At 62.2% G+C, this 25,997-nt stretch overlaps 1 protein-coding gene across 2 annotated transcripts in view; it reads left to right on the forward strand.

The window, feature by feature from the left end:
• Positions 1 to 25,997, forward strand: part of HSPG2 (heparan sulfate proteoglycan 2) — a 265,969-nt gene that overhangs the window by 226,245 nt on the left and 13,727 nt on the right. For both annotated transcript variants that reach the window (XM_069741877.1, XM_069741878.1), the window contains 6 exons: positions 2,004 to 2,112; positions 2,268 to 2,366; positions 2,445 to 2,666; positions 6,505 to 6,749; positions 6,864 to 7,035; positions 10,795 to 10,917. In XM_069741877.1, coding sequence (XP_069597978.1) covers positions 2,004 to 2,112; positions 2,268 to 2,366; positions 2,445 to 2,666; positions 6,505 to 6,749; positions 6,864 to 7,035; positions 10,795 to 10,917 — 970 coding nt within the window. The remainder of the gene's footprint in view (positions 1 to 2,003; positions 2,113 to 2,267; positions 2,367 to 2,444; positions 2,667 to 6,504; positions 6,750 to 6,863; positions 7,036 to 10,794; positions 10,918 to 25,997) is intronic.

Genomic DNA, 25,997 nt, shown 5'->3' on the forward strand with positions numbered 1-25,997 from the left:
GCTGCACCGGCTGGCCACCTCCCCTCTGTCCACCTCTGCAGTGTCCAGGAGGCGGCCCTGATATTGCTGCATCGGCTGGCCACCTCCCCTCTGTCCACCTCTGCAGCATCCAGGAGGAGGCCCTGATATTGCTACATTGGCTGGCCACCTCCCCTCTGTCCACCTCTGCAGTGTCCAGGAGGCGGCCCTGATATTGCTGCATCGGCTGGCCACCTCCCCTCTGTCCACCTCTGCAGCATCCAGGAGGAGGCCCTGATATTGCTACATTGGCTGGCCACCTCTCCTCTGTCCACCTCTGCAGCATCCAGGAGGCGGCCCTGATATTGCTGCACCGGCTGGCCACCTCCCCTCTGTCCACCTCTGCAGCATCCAGGAGGAGGCCCTGATATTGCTACATCGGCTGGCCACCTCCCCTCTGTCCACCTCTGCAGCATCCAGGAGGCGGCCCTGATATTGCTGCACCGGCTGGCCACCTCTCCTCTGTCCACCTCTGCAGTGTCCAGGAGGCGGCCCTGATATTGCTGCACCGACTGGCCACCTCCCCTCTGTCCACCTCTGTAGCGTCCAGGAGGCGGCCCTGATATTGCTGCACCGACTGGCCACCTCCCCTCTGTCCACCTCTGTAGCGTCCAGGAGGCGGCCCTGATATTGCTGCACCGGCTGGCCACCTCCCCTCTTTCCACCTCTGCAGCGTCCAGGAGGAGGCCCTGATATTGCTGCACCGGCTGGCCACCTCCCCTCCGTCCACCTCTGCAGCATCCAGGAGGCGGCCCTGATATTGCTGCACCGGCTGGCCACCTCCCCTCTGTCCACCTCTGCAGTGTCCAGGAGGTGGCCCTGATATTGCTTCACCGGCTGGCCACCTCCCCTCTGTCCACCTCTGCAGCGTCCAGGAGGCGGCCCTGATATTGCTGCACCGGCTGGCCACCTCCCCTCTGTCCACCTCTGCAGCGTCCAGGAGGCGGCCCTGATATTGCTGCACCGGCTGGCCACCTCCCCTCTGTCCACTTCTGCAGCATCCAGGAGGAGGCCCTGATATTGCTACATTGGCTGGCCACCTCCCCTCTGTCCACCTCTGCAGCATCCAGGAGGAGGCCCTGATATTGCTACATTGGCTGGCCACCTCTCCTCTGTCCACCTCTGCAGTGTCCAGGAGGCGGCCCTGATATTGCTGCACCGACTGGCCACCTCCCCTCTGTCCACCTCTGTAGCGTCCAGGAGGCGGCCCTGATATTGCTGCACCGGCTGGCCACCTCCCCTCTGTCCACCTCTGCAGCGTCCAGGAGGAGGCCCTGATATTGCTGCACCGGCTGGCCACCTCCCCTCTGTCCACCTCTGCAGTGTCCAGGAGGCGGCCCTGATATTGCTGCACCGACTGGCCACCTCCCCTCCGTCCACCTCTGCAGCGTCCAGGAGGCGGCCCTGATATTGCTGCATTGGCTGGCCACCTCCCCTCCGTCCACCTCTGCAGCGTCCAGGAGGCGGCCCTGATATTGCTGCATTGGCTGGCCACCTCTCCTCTGTCCACCTCCCCTCCGTCCACCTCTGCAGCGTCCAGGATGCGGCCTGATATTGCTGCATCGGCTGGCCATCTCTTTGTCCACCTCCCCTCCGTCCACCTCTGCAGCGTCCAGGAGGCGGCCCTGATATTGCTGCACCGGCTGGCCACCTCCCTACCGTCCACCTCTGCAGCGTCCAGGAGGCGGCCCTGATATTGCTGGACACCTCTCCTCTGTCCACCTCCCCTCCGTCCACCTCCCCTCCGTCCACCTCTGCAGCGTCCAGGAGGCGGCCTGATATTGCTGCATCGGCTGGCCATCTCTTTGTCCACCTCCCCTCCGTCCACCTCTGCAGTGTCCAGGAGGCAGCCCCGATATTGCTGCACCTGCTGGCCACCTCCCCTCCGTCCACCTCTGCAGTGTCCAGGAGGTGGCCTCGGCAGTGCTGACCCCCTTTCTCTATGAATTCTCTTCCTAACCAGGAGGCGTCTTTTCTCATTTCAGAACAGAGGAATATGTCGGGATTCAGACAGCAGCAGTTACGTCTGCGATTGTCCTCCCGGCTTTGCTGGCAGCAACTGTGAACACCACCAGGCCCTGCACTGTCACCCAGGTACTGCAGGGGCCCCGGCCCTGGGGGGCCGCACCCACCGGCCCTGGGGGGCCGCACCCACCCGCCATCCTCCTCACCTCCATCCTCCTCACCTCCATCCTCCTCACCTCCATCCTCCTCACCTCCATCCTCCTCACCTCCATTCTCCTCCTCAGGTGCCTGTGGGCATGAAGCCACCTGCATCAACCGCGCCGATGGGACGGGATACACCTGCCGCTGCCACCTGGGCAAATCTGGAGAGAAGTGCATGGACGGTAAGTAGCGGTGACCCTGTGGCCCCTCATAGGAGCCCGGTGCCCACCCTGTACGTGACGGTGCCTGCTCTCCTGCAGGTGTCATGGTGAACACCCCTTCATTTAATGGAGAAACCTCCTACATCTCGTACCCGTCGCTCACCAACATCCACAATGACCTGCGGGTGGACCTGGAGTTCAAGCCCCTGGCCCCCGGCGGCCTGATATTCTTCAGTGGGGGGCAGGGCGCTCCGGTGGAGGACTTTGTGTCGCTGACCATGGCCGGAGGACATCTGGAGTTCCGCTATGAGCTGGGATCAGGTACGGTCGTGTCCCGGGGCGGACTGCTGACGCTCAGAATGCGTTTCCTTCTGCACCCCGCTACGCAAATGTCCTAGGACTAGTCCTGAGCGATATTCATGGCTTAAGGTTAGAAGTGTCTGTGTATATTGGGGGCAGCCATGTAGCAGGTCTGAGGGGCAGCCGCCGGTGAATCTGCCCTGCAGTCACTGAGCTCGGAGCAGGAGCGGGTGCTCACAGTCACATCTGCAGCTTCATCTCCCCCCCCCCCCCCACAGCAATATATCCCAGCATGTGAGACGTGCAATAGTGTAAGGTGCGACTGACTGCAGCGCCGCAGCAAGAGACCTCAGCCAGTGACCGCAGCAAGAGACCTCAGCCAGTGACCGCAGCAAGAGACCTCAGCCAGTGACCGCAGCAAGAGACCTCAGCCAGTGACCGCAGCAAGAGACCTCAGCCAGTGACCGCAGCAAGAGACCTCAGCCAGTGACCGCAGCAAGAGACCTCAGTCAGTGACCGCAGCGCCGCTGCAAGAGACCTCAGCCAGTGACCGCAGCGCCGCTGCAAGAGACCTCAGCCAGTGACCGAAGCGCCGCAGCAAGAGACCTCAGCCAGTGACCGCAGCAAGAGACCTCAGCCAGTGACCGCAGCAAGAGACCTCAGCCAGTGACCGCAGCAAGAGACCTCAGCCAGTGACCGCAGCACCGCAGCAAGAGACCTCAGCCAGTGACCGCAGCAAGAGACCTCAGCCAGTGACCGCAGCGCCGCTGCAAGAGACCTCAGCCAGTGACCGCAGCAAGAGACCTCAGCCAGTGACCGCAGCAAGAGACCTCAGCCAGTGACCGCAGCAAGAGACCTCAGCCAGTGACCGCAGCACCGCAGCAAGAGACCTCAGCCAGTGACCGCAGCAAGAGACCTCAGCCAGTGACCGCAGCGCCGCTGCAAGAGACCTCAGCCAGTGACCGCAGCGCCGCAGCAAGAGACCTCAGCCAGTGACCGCAGCGCCGCAGCAAGAGACCTCAGCCAGTGACCGCAGCGCCGCAGCAAGAGACCTCAGCCAGTGACTGCAGCAAGAGACCTCAGCCAGTGACTGCAGCAAGAGACCTCAGCCAGTGACCGCAGCAAGAGACCTCAGCGCCGCAGCAAGAGACCTCAGCCAGTGACTGCAGCAAGAGACCTCAGCCAGTGACTGCAGCAAGAGACCTCAGCGCCGCAGCAAGAGACCTCAGCCAGTGACCGCAGCAAGAGACCTCAGCCAGTGACCGCAGCAAGAGACCTCAGCCAGTGACCGCAGCAAGAGACCTCAGCCAGTGACCGCAGCAAGAGACCTCAGCCAGTGACCGCAGCAAGAGACCTCAGCCAGTGACCGCAGCAAGAGACCTCAGTCAGTGACCGCAGCAAGAGACCTCAGCCAGTGACCGCAGCGCCGCAGCAAGAGACCTCAGCCAGTGACCGCAGCGCTGCAGCAAGAGACCTCAGCCAGTGACCGCAGCGCCGCAGCAAGAGACCTCAGCCAGTGACCGCAGCGCCGCAGCAAGAGACCTCAGCCAGTGACTGCAGCAAGAGACCTCAGCGCCGCAGCAAGAGACCTCAGCCAGTGACCGCAGCAAGAGACCTCAGCCAGTGACCGCAGCGCCGCAGAAAGAGACCTCAGCCAGTGACCGCAGCGCCGCAGCAAGAGACCTCAGCCAGTGACCTCAGCTCTGCAGCCAGTGACCTCAGCTCTGCAGCTAGTGACCTCCGCTCTGCAGCCAGTGACCTCAGCTCTGCAGCCAGTGACCTCAGCTCTGCAGCTAGTGACCTCCGCTCTGCAGCCAGTGACCTCAGCTCTGCAGCCAGTGACCTCAGCTCTGCAGCTAGTGACCTCTGCTCTGCAGCCAGTGACCTCAGCTCTGCAGCCAGTGACCTCAGCTCTGCAGCTAGTGACCTCCGCTCTGCAGCCAGTGACCTCAGCTCTGCAGCCAGTGACCTCAGTTCTGCAGCCAGTGACCTCAGCTCTGCAGCCACTGACCTCAACTCTGCAGCCAGTGACCTCAACTCTGCAGCCAGTGACCTCAGCTCTGCAGCCAGTGACCGCAGCGCCGCAGCCAGTGACCTCAGCTCTGCAGCTAGTGACCTCAGCTCTGCAGCCAGTGACCTCAGTTCTGCAGCCAGTGTCCTCCGCTCTGCAGCCAGTGACCTCATCTCTTCAGCCAGTGACCTCAGCTCCGCAGCTAGTGACCGCAGCGCCGCAGCCAGTGACCTCAGCTCCGCAGCTAGTGACCGCAGCGCCGCAGCCAGTGACCTCAGCTCTGCAGCTAGTGACCTCAGCACCGCAGCCAGTGACCTCAGCTCTGCAGCCAGTGACCTCAGCTCTGCAGCCAGTGACCTCAGCTCTGCAGCTAGTGATCTCAGGACCGCAGCTAGTGACCTCAGCACCGCAGCCAGTGACCTCAGCTCTGCAGCCAGTGACCTCAGTTCTGCAGCTAGTGACCTCAGCTCTGCAGCCACTGACCTCAACTCTGCAACTAGTGACCTCAACTCTGCAGCCAGTGACCTCAGCTCTGCAGCCAGTGACCGCAGCGCCGCAGCCAGTGACCTCAGCTCTGCAGCTAGTGACCTCAGCTCTGCAGCCAGTGACCTCAGTTCTGCAGCCAGTGACCGCAGCACCGCAGCTAGTGACCTCAGTTCTGCAGCCAGTGTCCTCCGCTCTGCAGCCAGTGACCTCATCTCTTCAGCCAGTGACCTCAGCTCCGCAGCTAGTGACCGCAGCGCCGCAGCCAGTGACCTCAGCTCTGCAGCTAGTGACCGCAGCGCCGCAGCCAGTGACCTCAGCTCTGCAGCCAGTGACCTCAGCTCTGCAGCCAGTGACCTCAGCTCTGCAGCTAGTGACCTCAGCACCGCAGCCAGTGACCTCAGCTCTGCAGCCAGTGACCTCAGCTCTGCAGCCAGTGACCTCATCTCTGCAGCTAGTGATCTCAGCACCGCAGCTAGTGACCTCAGCACCGCAGCCAGTGACCTCAGCTCTGCAGCCAGTGACCTCAGCTCTGCAGCCAGTGACCTCAGCTCTGCAGCTAGTGACCGCAGCCAGTGACCTCAGCTCTGCAGCCAGTGACCTCAGCTCTGCAGCCAGTGACCTCAGCTCTGCAGCTAGTGACCTCAGCACCGCAGCTAGTGACCTCAGCTCTGCAGCTAGTGACCGCAGCTCTGCAGCTAGTGACCTCAGCTCTGCAGCTAGTGACCTCAGCTCTGCAGCCAGTGACCTCAGTTCTGCAGCTAGTGACCTCAGTTCTGCAGCCAGTGACCTCAGCTCTGCAGCTAGTGACCTCAGCACCGCAGCCAGTGACCTCAGCTCTGCAGCCAGTGACCTCAGCTCTGTAGCCACTGACCTCAACTCTGCAGCCAGTGACCTCAGCTCAGCAGCCAGTGACCTCAACTCTGCAGCCAGTGACCTCAGCTCTGCAGCTAGTGACCTCAGCTCTGCAGCCAGTGACCTCAGTTCTGCAGCTAGTGTCCTCCGCTCTGCAGCCAGTGACCTCATCTCTTCAGCCAGTGACCTCAGCTCCGCAGCTAGTGACCGCAGCGCCGCAGCCAGTGACCTCAGCTCTGCAGCTAGTGACCTCAGCTCCGCAGCTAGTGACCGCAGCGCCGCAGCCAGTGACCTCAGCTCTGCAGCTAGTGACCTCAGCTCCGCAGCTAGTGACCGCAGCGCCGCAGCCAGTGACCTCAGCTCTGCAGCCAGTGACTTCAGCTCTGCAGCTAGTGACCTCAGCTCTGCAGCTAGTGACCTCAGCTCTGCAGCTAGTGACCTCAGCTCTGCAGCTAGTGACCGCAGCGCCGCAGCTAGTGACCGCAGCTAGTGACCTCAGTCTCATCGCAGGGATGGCAGTTCTGAGAAGTGCTGACCCAATTACTCTGGGACAATGGCACAAAGCATCTGCAGAGAGAATCAACAAGGATGGCACGCTACAGGTGGATGGGACCCCCGCTGTGAAGAGGTCCTCTCCTGGTAAAAGCCTTGGCCTCAACCTGAAGACCCTGATGTACCTGGGGGGTGTGGACCGTTCTGTGAGCCTCCCCTCCGCCATCAACGTCACACAGCCGTATCAGGGCTGCATCGGAGAAGTGAGTACACGGGGCTCCCCTGTAGCAATTCAGGGTGAGGTGGTCCCTGGATAATGCGGTGGTCCCGGCCTCGGTGTCTTGGTTCGGATTGTGGTTTTTATTGTATTTTTTTAGGTTTCCATCAATGGCAAAAAAGTGGATGTCTCCTACAGCTTTGTAGAAAGCCACAGTGTGAGTCAGTGCTATGACCGCTCACCCTGTGACCGTATGCCCTGTCTGCACAGAGGCCGGTGCATTCCAACCGGCGAGTCCGAGTACCAGTGCCAGTGCCGTCATGGCTTTACAGGTGAGCGTAAGAACCCGAATGTAAATATCCTCTGTCACAATAATGTAAAAATGTCGTATTGTGAGGTTAGTTTCAGAAGGTTACCTGGCTTTCCAGACACACGCTGCAGATTCGACCCCACTTTCTTTCTCTTCCTCTGCATTCGCTCATACAACAAACAAAGCCCTATGGCAGACACTCTGTGCAACTTGATACCAATGTGTGAGCAGTTTATGGCTTTTAGCTGCACCAGACTCTGAAAACTAGTCATTCCCTCCTCCCAACCAATACCAGCCAAAACTGGTATAGCCACTTCCAAACTGCAGGCATTTCTTTGTTCTATTAACGTATTATATATGGGCATCGATCCGGGCTAGAGATATAAGAATTATATATTCCGGATGTCCATCGATAGATCTATCACTCACTGAAAGCACTAGCAGCTAAACGCAACAAGTTCAAAGCGTGGATTTCTCCTTAAGCGGTTCATGCAAGTACGCCATGCTTACACTTAAAAGAATCGACCCAACGTGGTGCACATCGGGAACCTGGTGTATTTCGTATACGAAATTCATACCGCGAGATAGGCGTAAAAAATAGTTTTCATATTCTAAGTAAATGGGAGGTGTCAGCCTCTAAGTGATGTCACCACAGGGGGAGTGCCTGGGTTTTGGGCTAAGAATAACTTAGTGGGACAGCAGTCTTCAGTGTCTTTTGTCCGGGAGCTAGTTGCTATACAGATGTGTGGCATGCATCTAAATGTGGCCCCCTCCTCCTCAGCCTACGGCCAGCCCTGATGATATGAAATGATCTGAACACTATGTAAATGTTTTTTTTTTCAATTTTTATACTTTTTTTTATTTGTAATTGTATTGTACACATAATTTTTCTTCTTTATAATACCTTTTTATACCTCTGTAAACACTGCCTATCTTTTTTGGAGTAAAATATAAAATTACTAGCTTGTCTCTTCTGCTCTAAACGAACTGTCACGTCCTCTGAAGTGAATTACGCTACTGATTTGGGTTGGCTCTGGACCCGTTAATCCTAGGAAATCTGAACTGGTGACAGCATACTTTGTTCTGTGCGTTTGGGAGGCTTTGTAGCGACGGCGGTTTTGATAATTATTGTTCCCGCCTGAGTGGGAGTAGTTATATCACCCTAGCTGCAGCTTGCCCAATAGCCAGTACATAGCAGGCATCCTTTCTGGCGACTAATTACCCTAGGTGCAGTACCCTGACTGACCTGAGGGTAAGGGGGGTGTGAAGGAAACCGGTTCCTCCCACGTCACCAATCTGTGACGTAACTACACAGGCACAGCTCTCCGGCCCCCCCTTTGTCTCAGGCCAATAAGGGAACTGCACCTAGAGCAAATGGCCGCCGGGGAGACTGCCCTGCTACCCACGCCGAGTATTCTAAGATTCGCAATCAGAATAAAAGGATCAGCCCAAAATTAATTTATGGTTTAATTGCCTTAAGGGCACACTAGATAATTACAAGAAATATACAGAAAAAATATACCAAGTGTCACGGATCCCTTCTCCGTGGTGTCACTTATTCGTCACGTGCCTGCTCTCACACGTGACTTGGGGTTGTGCCTGCAAGGGTTAATCTATCTCCCCACTCTCAGTCCAGCATTCAACCTCTGTCCTATGCTGTAATGGGAGCATAAATCACTCACCGACACAGGCCACACACCCTCTCATACGCGCTGCTACCACTCATTGAATACACAGGCAATGAGTCCTGGAACTAATAATAATGCTAATAAAAATATGTCTATCACTCATAAGGCTCACACACCTTCTGGCTATGGATTATTTTAGAACATTCAAGGTTCAACTTGTTAAAGTTTTATACTTTAATAACAAAAAGTTCAATGCTTACAATAAGAAAAAGGTATAAAGATATGATAATAAAAAGACATACAACTTATGCAAAACAGTATCAAAATAAACAGGAGAAAACTTACAGAAGTTATCTAACTGGTAGTTGCTTTCTGCTCCCTGAGGGGGGGTGAATGGATTTGGTGGAACACATCAGCTTCTCAGGCTGCCCTTACATGTGAACACAATTCTCTGTCTGCAGCCTAAATTTATAACTTTGGTCTGAGGTCAGGTTTCTAGATCGGCCCCTCAGGCCAATATCATAACTGTTGCCTGTTTGATTGGGCCACGGCCGTGCCCACAATGAATATATTATTTTCTCTTGTGGAAAGGTTCTCAGGGATAGATTCCAACAGGCTGCAATTAGCGTCTCCCCTCCAAGACCTAGAAGGTGCCAAATGTTGCTTTTCTTCTCGGCCCTAGCTAGACCCCCTAGTGAGATATGGAGAATTTCTACTAGTCCCAAGGAAGTACCTATTAACACCTAGGGCGACTTGCCTTCAGGACAGTTGTTACATTATCACTAGTCAAACATATAACCCTAGGCATATGTCCCTACACACACACACACACACATATATATATATATATATATATATATATTTCACCACACCAAGAGTTATAGTCAGAGTAAAAATATAACAATAATAGTACAAGGCTTCGAGGTATAAAGCTGGAGGTCAATTTACCAGGTTGAAGGTCGCTTGTGGAGGCCGGGGAGCTCTGCGTTCCACATGTACCTGATTTCTAGTGCCAGGCAGCCCCCAGAAAGCATGTGCTTGCTCCCCTCTGGCTGGCATGCCCTGTTCCTTATTTCATCACCATCTTCTCATATGTGTCTGCACTCTCCATGTGTCCTCAGCTCTTAATCCTTCTGTGTCCCTCCCCCCTGTACCTGGGTGGGCTAAAAATCTCCACCCTTCAGCTTCCCTGCAGAATCTATTCCCAATAACTAATAAATGGAATAACTTCTCTCAGGATGATCGGATCAGTACACGGGCGGTACCAACGCATGTGGTATGTTCTGCCAGTCGTACAGGGATCAAACTTGGACCCATTCGGTTGCTGTGGGAGGCTGATCTCTATATCTCAGGTTCCAGAACTCTCACTGATCCGGGAGTTGCACTGTCAGATGCGCAATTTCTTCAGGGCTATGAGGATATTTTTTATGAGCCTGTACCTCGGACGATGCGTTCATAATTCACAATTTCATGTTGTAGACGGTCCGGCTGGGAAGACAATAGACGTGTATCCTGTAGCCACCTGACGTGTATGCTTTAATTGAGCCCCCAGGCACCTCCATGCCCCCTGCTGGCGTGGCTTCCTCATTCAAGCTTTGAAGTGCCATCTGCCTGCTACACTGACCTAGTCCATTACCATACTAAAGGGTCTTCATTTGAGTAAGGAAAAGATGGGGGCCAGGTGAATTCTGATATGGGACAAAATGGAGTCAAGCCAATCTCTGTTGGTATGCCCCGTATCCAAGGTGGCGTCTGCTCCCTCATCACAGGGGGCACCAGAGAGCTGCAATTTCCAAACCGGAAGTGGGATATAGATAAATCCCCTTCAGAAAGAACCAGGGGCAACCAAACAACCCCGGTTCATGGCAAATTGGTGTGAGTGGTGGGGATGATAAAGGCATCCTCCCTGTGAACCGTGACAGATTGGTGGGATCCGTGATATATTGGTGGCAGCACGGTGGGATCCGTGACATCCACCATGTGGGGTGGAGGTGCCTCCGGTAATCAGCAGCCAGCCAGCGAGCATCCAGCTGTGGTAGGACAAGGCCAGGAATGGCTGTGGACACTCTACAGGGGCCACCACCATCCAGAATAATAATGGAGACTAACCTCCGGAGGAAAACATTGTATAAGGATTCTCTCCCATCTCACAGGTCACCGGTGTGAAACGCCTGAGGATCGCTGCCTGATCCACAATCTCTGCCTCAATGGCGGCTCCTGCAAGGAAAACAGATGTCACTGCCCAGAGGGCTTCTCAGGAGTGTACTGTGAGCAAGGTGAGACCGTCCGTCTTCCATTTGACAGGGGTAGTCACACAGTCCAGACCCTCCACAGTACCGTGTTGCTGGCACGTACCGCTACCCAGGACTGTCATCTCTCACATGGTAGCAATATGTCTCCACCAAAGGAAACATGACGAGGCCTGTCCTGAGCACAGCTGTCTAGATCCTCACAGCCATATTGTCCTCACCCCTGTCCTCCCTCCTCCACTCTCCTTTCAGTGTCCTTGCCCCTCTACACCTGGCCTCCCAACCACCACGGTGTCCTAACCCCTACATACATAGCCTCCCAACCACCATAGTGTCCTCGCTGCTCCACACATGCCCTCCCAACCACTACTGTGTCCTAACCCCTCCACACATGGCCTCCCAACCGTCATGGTGTCCTCGCTCGTCCACACATGGCCTCCCAACCGTCATGGTGTCCTGTCCCCTCCACACATGGCCTCCCAAACACAATGGTGTCCTAACCCCCCACACATGGCCTCCCAACCACCATGGTGTCCGAACCCTCCACACATGGCCTCCCAACCACCATGGTGTCCGAACCCTCCACACATGGCCTCCCAACCGTCATGGTGTCCTGTACACATCACCCATGCCCTCCCAACCACCATGGTGTCCTGTCCCCTCCACACATGGCCTCCCAAACACAATGGTGTCCTAACCCCTACACACATGACCTCCCAACCATTATGGTGTCCTGTCCCTATCACACATGGCCACCCAACCATCATGGTGTCCTCTCCCCTCCACACATGGCCTCCCAACCACCATGGTGTCCGAACCCTCCACACATGGCCTCCCAACTGCAACGGTGTCCTAACCCCTACACACATGGCCTCCCAACCATTATGGTGTCCTGTCCCCATCACACATGGCCTCCCAACTATCATGATGTCCTCTCCCCTCCACACATGGCCTTCCAACCGCCACGGTGTCCTCTACCCTCCACACGTGGCCTCCCAACTGCCACGGTGTCCTCTCCCCTCTACACATGACCTCCCAACCGCCACGGTGTCCTCTCCCCTCCACACATGGCCTCCCAACTGCCACATTGTCCTCTCCCCTCCACACATAGCCTCCTAACCACCACAGTGTCCTCTTCCCTCCACACATGGCCTCCCAACCACCATGGTGTCCTCTTCCCTCCACACATGGCCTCCCAACCACCATGGTGTCCTCGCCCCTCCACACATGGCCTCCCAACTGCCACAGTGTCCTCTTCCCTCCACACATGGCCTACCAACCACCATGGTGTCCTCTTCCCTCCACACATGGCCTCCCAACCACCATGGTGTCCTCGCCCCTCCACACATGGCCTCCCAACTGCCACGGTGTCCTCGCCCCTCCACACCTGGCCTCCCAACCACCACGGTGTCCTCTTCCCTCCACACATGGCCTCCCAAGCACCATGGTGTCCTCTTCCCTCCACACATCGCCTCCCAACCACCATGGTGTCCTCTTCCCTCCACACATGGCCTCCCAACTGCCACAGTGTCCTCGCCCCTCCACACATGGCCTCCCAACTGCCGCGGTGTCCTCACACACTCGTCTGCACACGCGTACCCTCCTTTCAAGCGCGCACCACCACATAAGCTCACCTTTCCACACACGCTCGCCCACCCTCTCCGCACACGCCCGCCCCTCCGCACATGCTAGCCTCGCCACACACGCCCGCCCCTCCGCACACTCTCGTTCCTCTGCACACGCTAGCCTCGCCACATACGACCGCCCCTCCGCACACTCTCGTTCCTTTGCACACGCTAGCCTCGCCACACACGCCCGCCCCTCCGCACACTCTTGTTCCTCTGCACACGCTAGCCTCGCCAAACACGCCCGCCTCTCCGCACACTCTCGTTCCTCTGCACACACTAGCCTCGCCACACACGCCCGCCCCTCCGCACACTCTCGTTCCTCTGCACACACTAGCCTCGCCACACACGCCCGCCCCTCCGCACTCTTGTTCCTCTGCACACGCTAGCCTCGCCACACGCGCCGGCCCGCCGCTCCGCACACTCTCGTTCCTCTGCACACACTAACCTCGCCACACACGCCCGCCCCTCCGCACACTCTCGTTCCTCTGCACACACTAGCCTCGCCACACACGCCCGCCCACCCCTCCGCACACTCTCGTTCCTCTGCACACACTAGCCTCGCCACACACGCCCGCCCTTCCGCACATTCTCGTTCCTCTGCACACACTAGCCTCGCCACACACGCCCGCCCGCCCGCCCCTCCGCACACTCTTGTTCCTCTGCACACACTAACCTCGCCACACACGCCCGCCCCTCCGCACACTCTCGTTCCTCTGCACACACTAGCCTCGCCACACACGCCCGCCCCTCCGCACACTCTCGTTCCTCTGCACACACTAGCCTCGCCACACACGCCCGCCCCTCCGCACTCTTGTTCCTCTGCACACGCTAGCCTCGCCACACGCGCCGGCCCGCCGCTCCGCACACTCTCGTTCCTCTGCACACACTAACCTCGCCACACACGCCCGCCCCTCCGCACACTCTCGTTCCTCTGCACACACTAGCCTCGCCACACACGCCCGCCCACCCCTCCGCACACTCTCGTTCCTCTGCACACACTAGCCTCGCCACACACGCCCGCCCTTCCGCACATTCTCGTTCCTCTGCACACACTAGCCTCGCCACACACGCCCGCCCGCCCGCCCCTCCGCACACTCTTGTTCCTCTGCACACACTAACCTCGCCACACACGCCCGCCCCTCCGCACACTCTCGTTCCTCTGCACACACTAGCCTCGCCACACACGCCCGCCCTTCCGCACATTCTCGTTCCTCTGCACACACTAGCCTCGCCACACACGCCCGCCCGCCCCTCCGCACACTCTTGTTCCTGTGCACACGCTAGCCTCGCCACACGCGCCCGCCCGCCCCTCCGCACACTCTCGTTCCTCTGCACACACTAGCCTCGCCACACACGCCCGCCCCTCGGCACACTCTCGTTCCTCTGCACACACTAGCCTCGCCACACACGCCCGCCCCTCCGCACACTCTCGTTCCTCTGCACACACTAGCCTCGCCACACGCGCCCGCCCCTCCGCACACTCTCGTTCCTCTGCACACACTAGCCTCGCCACACACGCCCGCCCCTCCGCACACTCTCGTTCCTCTGCACACACTAGCCTCGCCACACACGCCCGCCCCTCCGCACACTCTCGTTCCTCTGCACACGCTAGCCTCGCCTACACACGCCCGCCCCTCCGCACACGCTAGCCTCGCCACACACGCCCGCCCGCCCGCACACTCTCGTTCCTCTGCACACACTAGCCTCGCCACACACGCCTGCCCTTCCGCACACTCTCGTTCCTCTGCACACACTAGCCTCGCCACACACGCCCGCCCGCCCCTCCGCACACTCTCGTTCCTCTGCACACACTAGCCTCGCCACACACGCCCGCCCCTCCGCACACTCTCGTTCCTCTGCACACACTAGCCTCGCCACACACGCCCGCCCCTCCGCACACTCTCGTTCCTCTGCACACACTAGCCTCGCCACACACGCCCGCCCGCCCCTCGGCACACTCTCGTTCCTCTGCACACACTAGCCTCGCCACACACGCCCGCCCTTCCGCACACTCTCGTTCCTCTGCACACACTAGCCTCGCCACACACGCCCGCCCGCCCCTCGGCACACTCTCGTTCCTCTGCACACACTAGCCTCGCCACACACGCCCGCCCCTCCGCACACTCTCGTTCCTCTGCACACACTAGCCTCGCCACACACGCCCGCCCTTCCGCACACTCTCGTTCCTCTGCACACACTAGCCTCGCCACACACGCCCGCCCGCCCCTCCGCACACTCTTGTTCCTCTGCACACGCTAGCCTCGCCACACGCGCCCGCCCGCCCCTCCGCACACTCTCGTTCCTCTGCACACACTAGCCTCGCCACACACGCCCGCCCCTCCGCACACTCTCGTTCCTCTGCACACGCTAGCCTCGCCTACACACGCCCGCCCCTCCGCACACTCTCGTTCCTCTGCACACGCTAGCCTCACCACACACGTCCGCCCGCCCGCCCCTCCGCACACTCTCGTTCCTCTGCACACGCTAGCCTCGCCACACACGCCCGCCCCTCCGCACACTCTCGTTCCTCTGCACACGCTAGCCTCGCCACACATGCCCGCCCCTCCGCACACTCTCGTTCCTCTGCACACACTAGCCTCGCCACACACGCCCGCCAGCCCCTCCGCACACTCTCGTTCTTCTGCACACGCTAGCCTCGCCACACACGCCCGCCCCTCCGCACACTCTCGTTCCTCTGCACACACTAGCCTCGCCACACACGCCCGCCCTTCCGCACACTCTCGTTCCTCTGCACACACTAGCCTCGCCACACACGCCCGCCCGCCCCTCCGCACACTCTTGTTCCTCTACACACGCTAGCCTCGCCACACGCGCCCGCCCGCCCCTCCGCACACTCTCGTTCCTCTGCACACACTAGCCTCGCCACACACGCCCGCCCCTCCGCACACTCTCGTTCCTCTGCACACGCTAGCCTCGCCTACACACGCCCGCCCCTCCGCACACTCTCGTTCCTCTGCACACGCTAGCCTCGCCACACACGCCCGCCCGCCCCTCCGCACACTCTCGTTCCTCTGCACACACTAGCCTCGCCACACACGCCCGCCCTTCCGCACACTCTCGTTCCTCTGCACACACTAGCCTCGCCACACACGCCCGCCCGCCCCTCCGCACACTCTCGTTCCTCTGCACACACTAGCCTCGCCACACACGCCCGCCCCTCCGCACACTCTCGTTCCTCTGCACACACTAGCCTCGCCACACACGCCCGCCCGCCCCTCCGCACACTCTCGTTCCTCTGCACACACTAGCCTCGCCACACACGCCCGCCCCTCCGCACACTCTCGTTCCTCTGCACACACTAGCCTCGCCACACACGCCCGCCCCTCCGCACACTCTCGTTCCTCTGCACACACTAGCCTCGCCACACACGCCCGCCCGCCCCTCGGCACACTCTCGTTCCTCTGCACACACTAGCCTCGCCACACACGCCCGCCCTTCCGCACACTCTCGTTCCTCTGCACACACTAGCCTCGCCACACACGCCCGCCCGCCCCTCGGCACACTCTCGTTCCTCTGCACACACTAGCCTCGCCACACACGCCCGCCCCTCCGCACACTCTCGTTCCTCTGCACACACTAGCCTCGCCACACACGCCCGCCCTTCCGCACACTCTCGTTCCTCTGCACACACTAGCCTCGCCACACACGCCCGCCCGCCCCTCCGCACACTCTTGTTCCTCTGCACACGCTAGCCTCGCCACACGCGCCCGCCCGCCCCTCCGCACACTCTCGTTCCTCTGCACACACTAGCCTCGCCACACACGCCCGCCCCTCCGCACACTCTCGTTCCTCTGCACACGCTAGCCTCGCCTACACACGCCCGCCCCTCCGCACACTCTCGTTCCTCTGCACACGCTAGCCTCACCACACACGTCCGCCCGCCCGCCCCTCCGCACACTCTCGTTCCTCTGCACACGCTAGCCTCGCCACACACGCCCGCCCCTCCGCACACTCTCGTTCCTCTGCACACGCTAGCCTCGCCACACATGCCCGCCCCTCCGCACACTCTCGTTCCTCTGCACACACTAGCCTCGCCACACACGCCCGCCAGCCCCTCCGCACACTCTCGTTCTTCTGCACACGCTAGCCTCGCCACACACGCCCGCCCCTCCGCACACTCTCGTTCCTCTGCACACACTAGCCTCGCCACACACGCCCGCCCTTCCGCACACTCTCGTTCCTCTGCACACACTAGCCTCGCCACACACGCCCGCCCGCCCCTCCGCACACTCTTGTTCCTCTACACACGCTAGCCTCGCCACACGCGCCCGCCCGCCCCTCCGCACACTCTCGTTCCTCTGCACACACTAGCCTCGCCACACACGCCCGCCCCTCCGCACACTCTCGTTCCTCTGCACACGCTAGCCTCGCCTACACACGCCCGCCCCTCCGCACACTCTCGTTCCTCTGCACACGCTAGCCTCGCCACACACGCCCGCCCGCCCCTCCGCACACTCTCGTTCCTCTGCACACACTAGCCTCGCCACACACGCCCGCCCTTCCGCACACTCTCGTTCCTCTGCACACACTAGCCTCGCCACACACGCCCGCCCGCCCCTCCGCACACTCTCGTTCCTCTGCACACACTAGCCTCGCCACACACGCCCGCCCCTCCGCACACTCTCGTTCCTCTGCACACACTAGCCTCGCCACACACGCCCGCCCCTCCGCACACTCTCGTTCCTCTGCACACACTAGCCTCGCCACACACGCCCGCCCGCCCCTCGGCATACTCTCGTTCCTCTGCACACACTAGCCTCGCCACACACGCCCGCCCTTCCGCACACTCTCGTTCCTCTGCACACACTAGCCTCGCCACACACGCCCGCCCTTCCGCACACTCTCGTTCCTCTGCACACACTAGCCTCGCCACACACGCCCGCCCGCCCCTCGGCACACTCTCGTTCCTCTGCACACACTAGCCTCGCCACACACGCCCGCCCCTCCGCACACTCTCGTTCCTCTGCACACACTAGCCTCGCCACACACGCCCGCCCTTCCGCACACTCTCGTTCCTCTGCACACACTAGCCTCGCCACACACGCCCGCCCGCCCCTCCGCACACTCTTGTTCCTCTGCACACGCTAGCCTCGCCACACGCGCCCGCCCGCCCCTCCGCACACTCTCGTTCCTCTGCACACACTAGCCTCGCCACACACGCCCGCCCCTCCGCACACTCTCGTTCCTCTGCACACGCTAGCCTCGCCTACACACGCCCGCCCCTCCGCACACTCTCGTTCCTCTGCACACGCTAGCCTCGCCACACACGTCCGCCCGCCCGCCCCTCCGCACACTCTCGTTCCTCTGCACACGCTAGCCTCGCCACACACGCCCGCCCGCCCCTCCGCACACTCTCTTTCCTCTGCACACGCTAGCCTCGCCACACATGCCCGCCCCTCCGCACACTCTCGTTCCTCTGCACACACTAGCCTCGCCACACACGCCCGCCCGCCCGCCCCTCCGCACACTCTTGTTCCTCTGCACACGCTAGCCTCGCCACACGCGCCCGCCCGCCCCTCCGCACACTCTCGTTCCTCTGCACACACTAGCCTCGCCACACACGCCCGCCCCTCCGCACACTCTCGTTCCTCTGCACACGCTAGCCTCGCCTACACACGCCCGCCCCTCCGCACACTCTCGTTCCTCTGCACACGCTAGCCTCGCCACACACGTCCGCCCGCCCCTCCGCACACTCTCGTTCCTCTGCACACGCTAGCCTCGCCACACACGCCCGCCCGCCCGCCCCTCCGCACACTCTCGTTCCTCCGCACACACTAGCCTCGCCACACATGCCCGCCCCTCCGCACACTCTCGTTCCTCTGCACACACTAGCCTCGCCACACACGCCCGCCCCTCCGCACACTCTCGTTCCTCTGCACACACTAGCCTCGCCACACATGCCCGCCCCTCCGCACACTCTCGTTCCTCTGCACACACTAGCCTCGCCACACATGCCCGCCCCTCCGCACACTCTCGTTCCTCTGCACACACTAGCCTCGCCACACACGCCCGCCAGCCCCTCCGCACACTCTCGTTCTTCTGCACACGCTAGCCTCGCCACACACGCCCGCCCCTTCGCACACTCTCGTTCCTCTGCACACGCTAGCCTCGCCTACACACGCCCGCCCCTCCGCACACGCTAGCCTCGCCACACACGCCCGCCCGCCCCTCCGCACACTCTCGTTCCTCTGCACACACTAGCCTCGCCACACACGCCCGCCCTTCCGCACACTCTCGTTCCTCTGCACACACTAGCCTCGCCACACACGCCCGCCCGCCCCTCCGCACACTCTCGTTCCTCTGCACACACTAGCCTCGCCACACACGCCCGCCCCTCCGCACACTCTCGTTCCTCTGCACACACTAGCCTCGCCACACACGCCCGCCCCTCCGCACACTCTCGTTCCTCTGCACACACTAGCCTCGCCACACACGCCCGCCCGCCCCTCGGCACACTCTCGTTCCTCTGCACACACTAGCCTCGCCACACACGCCCGCCCTTCCGCACACTCTCGTTCCTCTGCACACACTAGCCTCGCCACACACGCCCGCCCGCCCCTCGGCACACTCTCGTTCCTCTGCACACACTAGCCTCGCCACACACGCCCGCCCCTCCGCACACTCTCGTTCCTCTGCACACACTAGCCTCGCCACACACGCCCGCCCTTCCGCACACTCTCGTTCCTCTGCACACACTAGCCTCGCCACACACGCCCGCCCGCCCCTCCGCACACTCTTGTTCCTCTGCACACGCTAGCCTCGCCACACGCGCCCGCCCGCCCCTCTGCACACTCTCGTTCCTCTGCACACACTAGCCTCGCCACACACGCCCGCCCCTCCGCACACTCTCGTTCCTCTGCACACGCTAGCCTCGCCTACACACGCCCGCCCCTCCGCACACTCTCGTTCCTCTGCACACGCTAGCCTCACCACACACGTCCGCCCGCCCGCCCCTCCGCACACTCTCGTTCCTCTGCACACGCTAGCCTCGCCACACACGCCCGCCCCTCCGCACACTCTCGTTCCTCTGCACACGCTAGCCTCGCCACACATGCCCGCCCCTCCGCACACTCTCGTTCCTCTGCACACACTAGCCTCGCCACACACGCCCGCCAGCCCCTCCGCACACTCTCGTTCTTCTGCACACGCTAGCCTCGCCACACACGCCCGCCCCTCCGCACACTCTCGTTCCTCTGCACACACTAGCCTCGCCACACACGCCCGCCCTTCCGCACACTCTCGTTCCTCTGCACACACTAGCCTCGCCACACACGCCCGCCCGCCCCTCCGCACACTCTTGTTCCTCTACACACGCTAGCCTCGCCACACGCGCCCGCCCGCCCCTCCGCACACTCTCGTTCCTCTGCACACACTAGCCTCGCCACACACGCCCGCCCCTCCGCACACTCTCGTTCCTCTGCACACGCTAGCCTCGCCTACACACGCCCGCCCCTCCGCACACTCTCGTTCCTCTGCACACGCTAGCCTCGCCACACACGCCCGCCCGCCCCTCCGCACACTCTCGTTCCTCTGCACACACTAGCCTCGCCACACACGCCCGCCCTTCCGCACACTCTCGTTCCTCTGCACACACTAGCCTCGCCACACACGCCCGCCCGCCCCTCCGCACACTCTCGTTCCTCTGCACACACTAGCCTCGCCACACACGCCCGCCCCTCCGCACACTCTCGTTCCTCTGCACACACTAGCCTCGCCACACACGCCCGCCCCTCCGCACACTCTCGTTCCTCTGCACACACTAGCCTCGCCACACACGCCCGCCCGCCCCTCGGCATACTCTCGTTCCTCTGCACACACTAGCCTCGCCACACACGCCCGCCCTTCCGCACACTCTCGTTCCTCTGCACACACTAGCCGCGCCACACACGCCCGCCCTTCCGCACACTCTCGTTCCTCTGCACACACTAGCCTCGCCACACACGCCCGCCCGCCCCTCGGCACACTCTCGTTCCTCTGCACACACTAGCCTCGCCACACACGCCCGCCCCTCCGCACACTCTCGTTCCTCTGCACACACTAGCCTCGCCACACACGCCCGCCCTTCCGCACACTCTCGTTCCTCTGCACACACTAGCCTCGCCACACACGCCCGCCCGCCCCTCCGCACACTCTTGTTCCTCTGCACACGCTAGCCTCGCCACACGCGCCCGCCCGCCCCTCCGCACACTCTCGTTCCTCTGCACACACTAGCCTCGCCACACACGCCCGCCCCTCCGCACACTCTCGTTCCTCTGCACACGCTAGCCTCGCCTACACACGCCCGCCCCTCCGCACACTCTCGTTCCTCTGCACACGCTAGCCTCACCACACACGTCCGCCCGCCCGCCCCTCCGCACACTCTCGTTCCTCTGCACACGCTAGCCTCGCCACACACGCCCGCCCCTCCGCACACTCTCGTTCCTCTGCACACGCTAGCCTCGCCACACATGCCCGCCCCTCCGCACACTCTCGTTCCTCTGCACACACTAGCCTCGCCACACACGCCCGCCAGCCCCTCCGCACACTCTCGTTCTTCTGCACACGCTAGCCTCGCCACACACGCCCGCCCCTCCGCACACTCTCGTTCCTCTGCACACACTAGCCTCGCCACACACGCCCGCCCTTCCGCACACTCTCGTTCCTCTGCACACACTAGCCTCGCCACACACGCCCGCCCGCCCCTCCGCACACTCTTGTTCCTCTACACACGCTAGCCTCGCCACACGCGCCCGCCCGCCCCTCCGCACACTCTCGTTCCTCTGCACACACTAGCCTCGCCACACACGCCCGCCCCTCCGCACACTCTCGTTCCTCTGCACACGCTAGCCTCGCCTACACACGCCCGCCCCTCCGCACACTCTCGTTCCTCTGCACACGCTAGCCTCGCCACACACGCCCGCCCGCCCCTCCGCACACTCTCGTTCCTCTGCACACACTAGCCTCGCCACACACGCCCGCCCTTCCGCACACTCTCGTTCCTCTGCACACACTAGCCTCGCCACACACGCCCGCCCGCCCCTCCGCACACTCTCGTTCCTCTGCACACACTAGCCTCGCCACACACGCCCGCCCCTCCGCACACTCTCGTTCCTCTGCACACACTAGCCTCGCCACACACGCCCGCCCGCCCCTCCGCACACTCTCGTTCCTCTGCACACACTAGCCTCGCCACACACGCCCGCCCCTCCGCACACTCTCGTTCCTCTGCACACACTAGCCTCGCCACACACGCCCGCCCCTCCGCACACTCTCGTTCCTCTGCACACACTAGCCTCGCCACACACGCCCGCCCGCCCCTCGGCACACTCTCGTTCCTCTGCACACACTAGCCTCGCCACACACGCCCGCCCTTCCGCACACTCTCGTTCCTCTGCACACACTAGCCTCGCCACACACGCCCGCCCGCCCCTCGGCACACTCTCGTTCCTCTGCACACACTAGCCTCGCCACACACGCCCGCCCCTCCGCACACTCTCGTTCCTCTGCACACACTAGCCTCGCCACACACGCCCGCCCTTCCGCACACTCTCGTTCCTCTGCACACACTAGCCTCGCCACACACGCCCGCCCGCCCCTCCGCACACTCTTGTTCCTCTGCACACGCTAGCCTCGCCACACGCGCCCGCCCGCCCCTCCGCACACTCTCGTTCCTCTGCACACACTAGCCTCGCCACACACGCCCGCCCCTCCGCACACTCTCGTTCCTCTGCACACGCTAGCCTCGCCTACACACGCCCGCCCCTCCGCACACTCTCGTTCCTCTGCACACGCTAGCCTCACCACACACGTCCGCCCGCCCGCCCCTCCGCACACTCTCGTTCCTCTGCACACGCTAGCCTCGCCACACACGCCCGCCCCTCCGCACACTCTCGTTCCTCTGCACACACTAGCCTCGCCACACACGCCCGCCAGCCCCTCCGCACACTCTCGTTCTTCTGCACACGCTAGCCTCGCCACACACGCCCGCCCCTCCGCACACTCTCGTTCCTCTGCACACACTAGCCTCGCCACACACGCCCGCCCCTCCGCACACTCTCGTTCCTCTGCACACGCTAGCCTCGCCTACACACGCCCGCCCCTCCGCACACTCTCGTTCCTCTGCACACGCTAGCCTCGCCACACACGCCCGCCCGCCCCTCCGCACACTCTCGTTCCTCTGCACACACTAGCCTCGCCACACACGCCCGCCCTTCCGCACACTCTCGTTCCTCTGCACACACTAGCCTCGCCACACACGCCCGCCCGCCCCTCCGCACACTCTCGTTCCTCTGCACACACTAGCCTCGCCACACACGCCCGCCCCTCCGCACACTCTCGTTCCTCTGCACACACTAGCCTCGCCACACACGCCCGCCCCTCCGCACACTCTCGTTCCTCTGCACACACTAGCCTCGCCACACACGCCCGCCCGCCCCTCGGCATACTCTCGTTCCTCTGCACACACTAGCCTCGCCACACACGCCCGCCCTTCCGCACACTCTCGTTCCTCTGCACACACTAGCCTCGCCACACACGCCCGCCCTTCCGCACACTCTCGTTCCTCTGCACACACTAGCCTCGCCACACACGCCCGCCCGCCCCTCGGCACACTCTCGTTCCTCTGCACACACTAGCCTCGCCACACACGCCCGCCCCTCCGCACACTCTCGTTCCTCTGCACACACTAGCCTCGCCACACACGCCCGCCCTTCCGCACACTCTCGTTCCTCTGCACACACTAGCCTCGCCACACACGCCCGCCCGCCCCTCCGCACACTCTTGTTCCTCTGCACACGCTAGCCTCGCCACACGCGCCCGCCCGCCCCTCCGCACACTCTCGTTCCTCTGCACACACTAGCCTCGCCACACACGCCCGCCCCTCCGCACACTCTCGTTCCTCTGCACACGCTAGCCTCGCCTACACACGCCCGCCCCTCCGCACACTCTCGTTCCTCTGCACACGCTAGCCTCGCCACACACGTCCGCCCGCCCGCCCCTCCGCACACTCTCGTTCCTCTGCACACGCTAGCCTCGCCACACACGCCCGCCCGCCCCTCCGCACACTCTCTTTCCTCTGCACACGCTAGCCTCGCCACACATGCCCGCCCCTCCGCACACTCTCGTTCCTCTGCACACACTAGCCTCGCCACACACGCCCGCCCCTCCGCACACTCTTGTTCCTCTGCACACGCTAGCCTCGCCACACGCGCCCGCCCGCCCCTCCGCACACTCTCGTTCCTCTGCACACACTAGCCTCGCCACACACGCCCGCCCCTCCGCACACTCTCGTTCCTCTGCACACGCTAGCCTCGCCTACACACGCCCGCCCCTCCGCACACTCTCGTTCCTCTGCACACGCTAGCCTCGCCACACACGTCCGCCCGCCCCTCCGCACACTCTCGTTCCTCTGCACACGCTAGCCTCGCCACACACGCCCGCCCGCCCGCCCCTCCGCACACTCTCGTTCCTCCGCACACACTAGCCTCGCCACACATGCCCGCCCCTCCGCACACTCTCGTTCCTCTGCACACACTAGCCTCGCCACACACGCCCGCCCCTCCGCACACTCTCGTTCCTCTGCACACACTAGCCTCGCCACACATGCCCGCCCCTCCGCACACTCTCGTTCCTCTGCACACACTAGCCTCGCCACACATGCCCGCCCCTCCGCACACTCTCGTTCCTCTGCACACACTAGCCTCGCCACACACGCCCGCCAGCCCCTCCGCACACTCTCGTTCTTCTGCACACGCTAGCCTCGCCACACACGCCCGCCCCTTCGCACACTCTCGTTCCTCTGCACACGCTAGCCTCGCCTACACACGCCCGCCCCTCCGCACACGCTAGCCTCGCCACACACGCCCGCCCGCCCCTCCGCACACTCTCGTTCCTCTGCACACACTAGCCTCGCCACACACGCCCGCCCTTCCGCACACTCTCGTTCCTCTGCACACACTAGCCTCGCCACACACGCCCGCCCGCCCCTCCGCACACTCTCGTTCCTCTGCACACACTAGCCTCGCCACACACGCCCGCCCCTCCGCACACTCTCGTTCCTCTGCACACACTAGCCTCGCCACACACGCCCGCCCCTCCGCACACTCTCGTTCCTCTGCACACACTAGCCTCGCCACACACGCCCGCCCGCCCCTCGGCACACTCTCGTTCCTCTGCACACACTAGCCTCGCCACACACGCCCGCCCTTCCGCACACTCTCGTTCCTCTGCACACACTAGCCTCGCCACACACGCCCGCCCGCCCCTCGGCACACTCTCGTTCCTCTGCACACACTAGCCTCGCCACACACGCCCGCCCCTCCGCACACTCTCGTTCCTCTGCACACACTAGCCTCGCCACACACGCCCGCCCTTCCGCACACTCTCGTTCCTCTGCACACACTAGCCTCGCCACACACGCCCGCCCGCCCCTCCGCACACTCTTGTTCCTCTGCACACGCTAGCCTCGCCACACGCGCCCGCCCGCCCCTCTGCACACTCTCGTTCCTCTGCACACACTAGCCTCGCCACACACGCCCGCCCCTCCGCACACTCTCGTTCCTCTGCACACGCTAGCCTCGCCTACACACGCCCGCCCCTCCGCACACTCTCGTTCCTCTGCACACGCTAGCCTCACCACACACGTCCGCCCGCCCGCCCCTCCGCACACTCTCGTTCCTCTGCACACGCTAGCCTCGCCACACACGCCCGCCCCTCCGCACACTCTCGTTCCTCTGCACACGCTAGCCTCGCCACACATGCCCGCCCCTCCGCACACTCTCGTTCCTCTGCACACACTAGCCTCGCCACACACGCCCGCCAGCCCCTCCGCACACTCTCGTTCTTCTGCACACGCTAGCCTCGCCACACACGCCCGCCCCTCCGCACACTCTCGTTCCTCTGCACACACTAGCCTCGCCACACACGCCCGCCCTTCCGCACACTCTCGTTCCTCTGCACACACTAGCCTCGCCACACACGCCCGCCCGCCCCTCCGCACACTCTTGTTCCTCTACACACGCTAGCCTCGCCACACGCGCCCGCCCGCCCCTCCGCACACTCTCGTTCCTCTGCACACACTAGCCTCGCCACACACGCCCGCCCCTCCGCACACTCTCGTTCCTCTGCACACGCTAGCCTCGCCTACACACGCCCGCCCCTCCGCACACTCTCGTTCCTCTGCACACGCTAGCCTCGCCACACACGCCCGCCCGCCCCTCCGCACACTCTCGTTCCTCTGCACACACTAGCCTCGCCACACACGCCCGCCCTTCCGCACACTCTCGTTCCTCTGCACACACTAGCCTCGCCACACACGCCCGCCCGCCCCTCCGCACACTCTCGTTCCTCTGCACACACTAGCCTCGCCACACACGCCCGCCCCTCCGCACACTCTCGTTCCTCTGCACACACTAGCCTCGCCACACACGCCCGCCCCTCCGCACACTCTCGTTCCTCTGCACACACTAGCCTCGCCACACA

The sequence above is a fragment of the Ranitomeya imitator genome, chromosome 10, assembly GCF_032444005.1.
Source record: "Ranitomeya imitator isolate aRanImi1 chromosome 10, aRanImi1.pri, whole genome shotgun sequence".
NCBI lineage: Eukaryota > Metazoa > Chordata > Amphibia > Anura > Dendrobatidae > Ranitomeya > Ranitomeya imitator.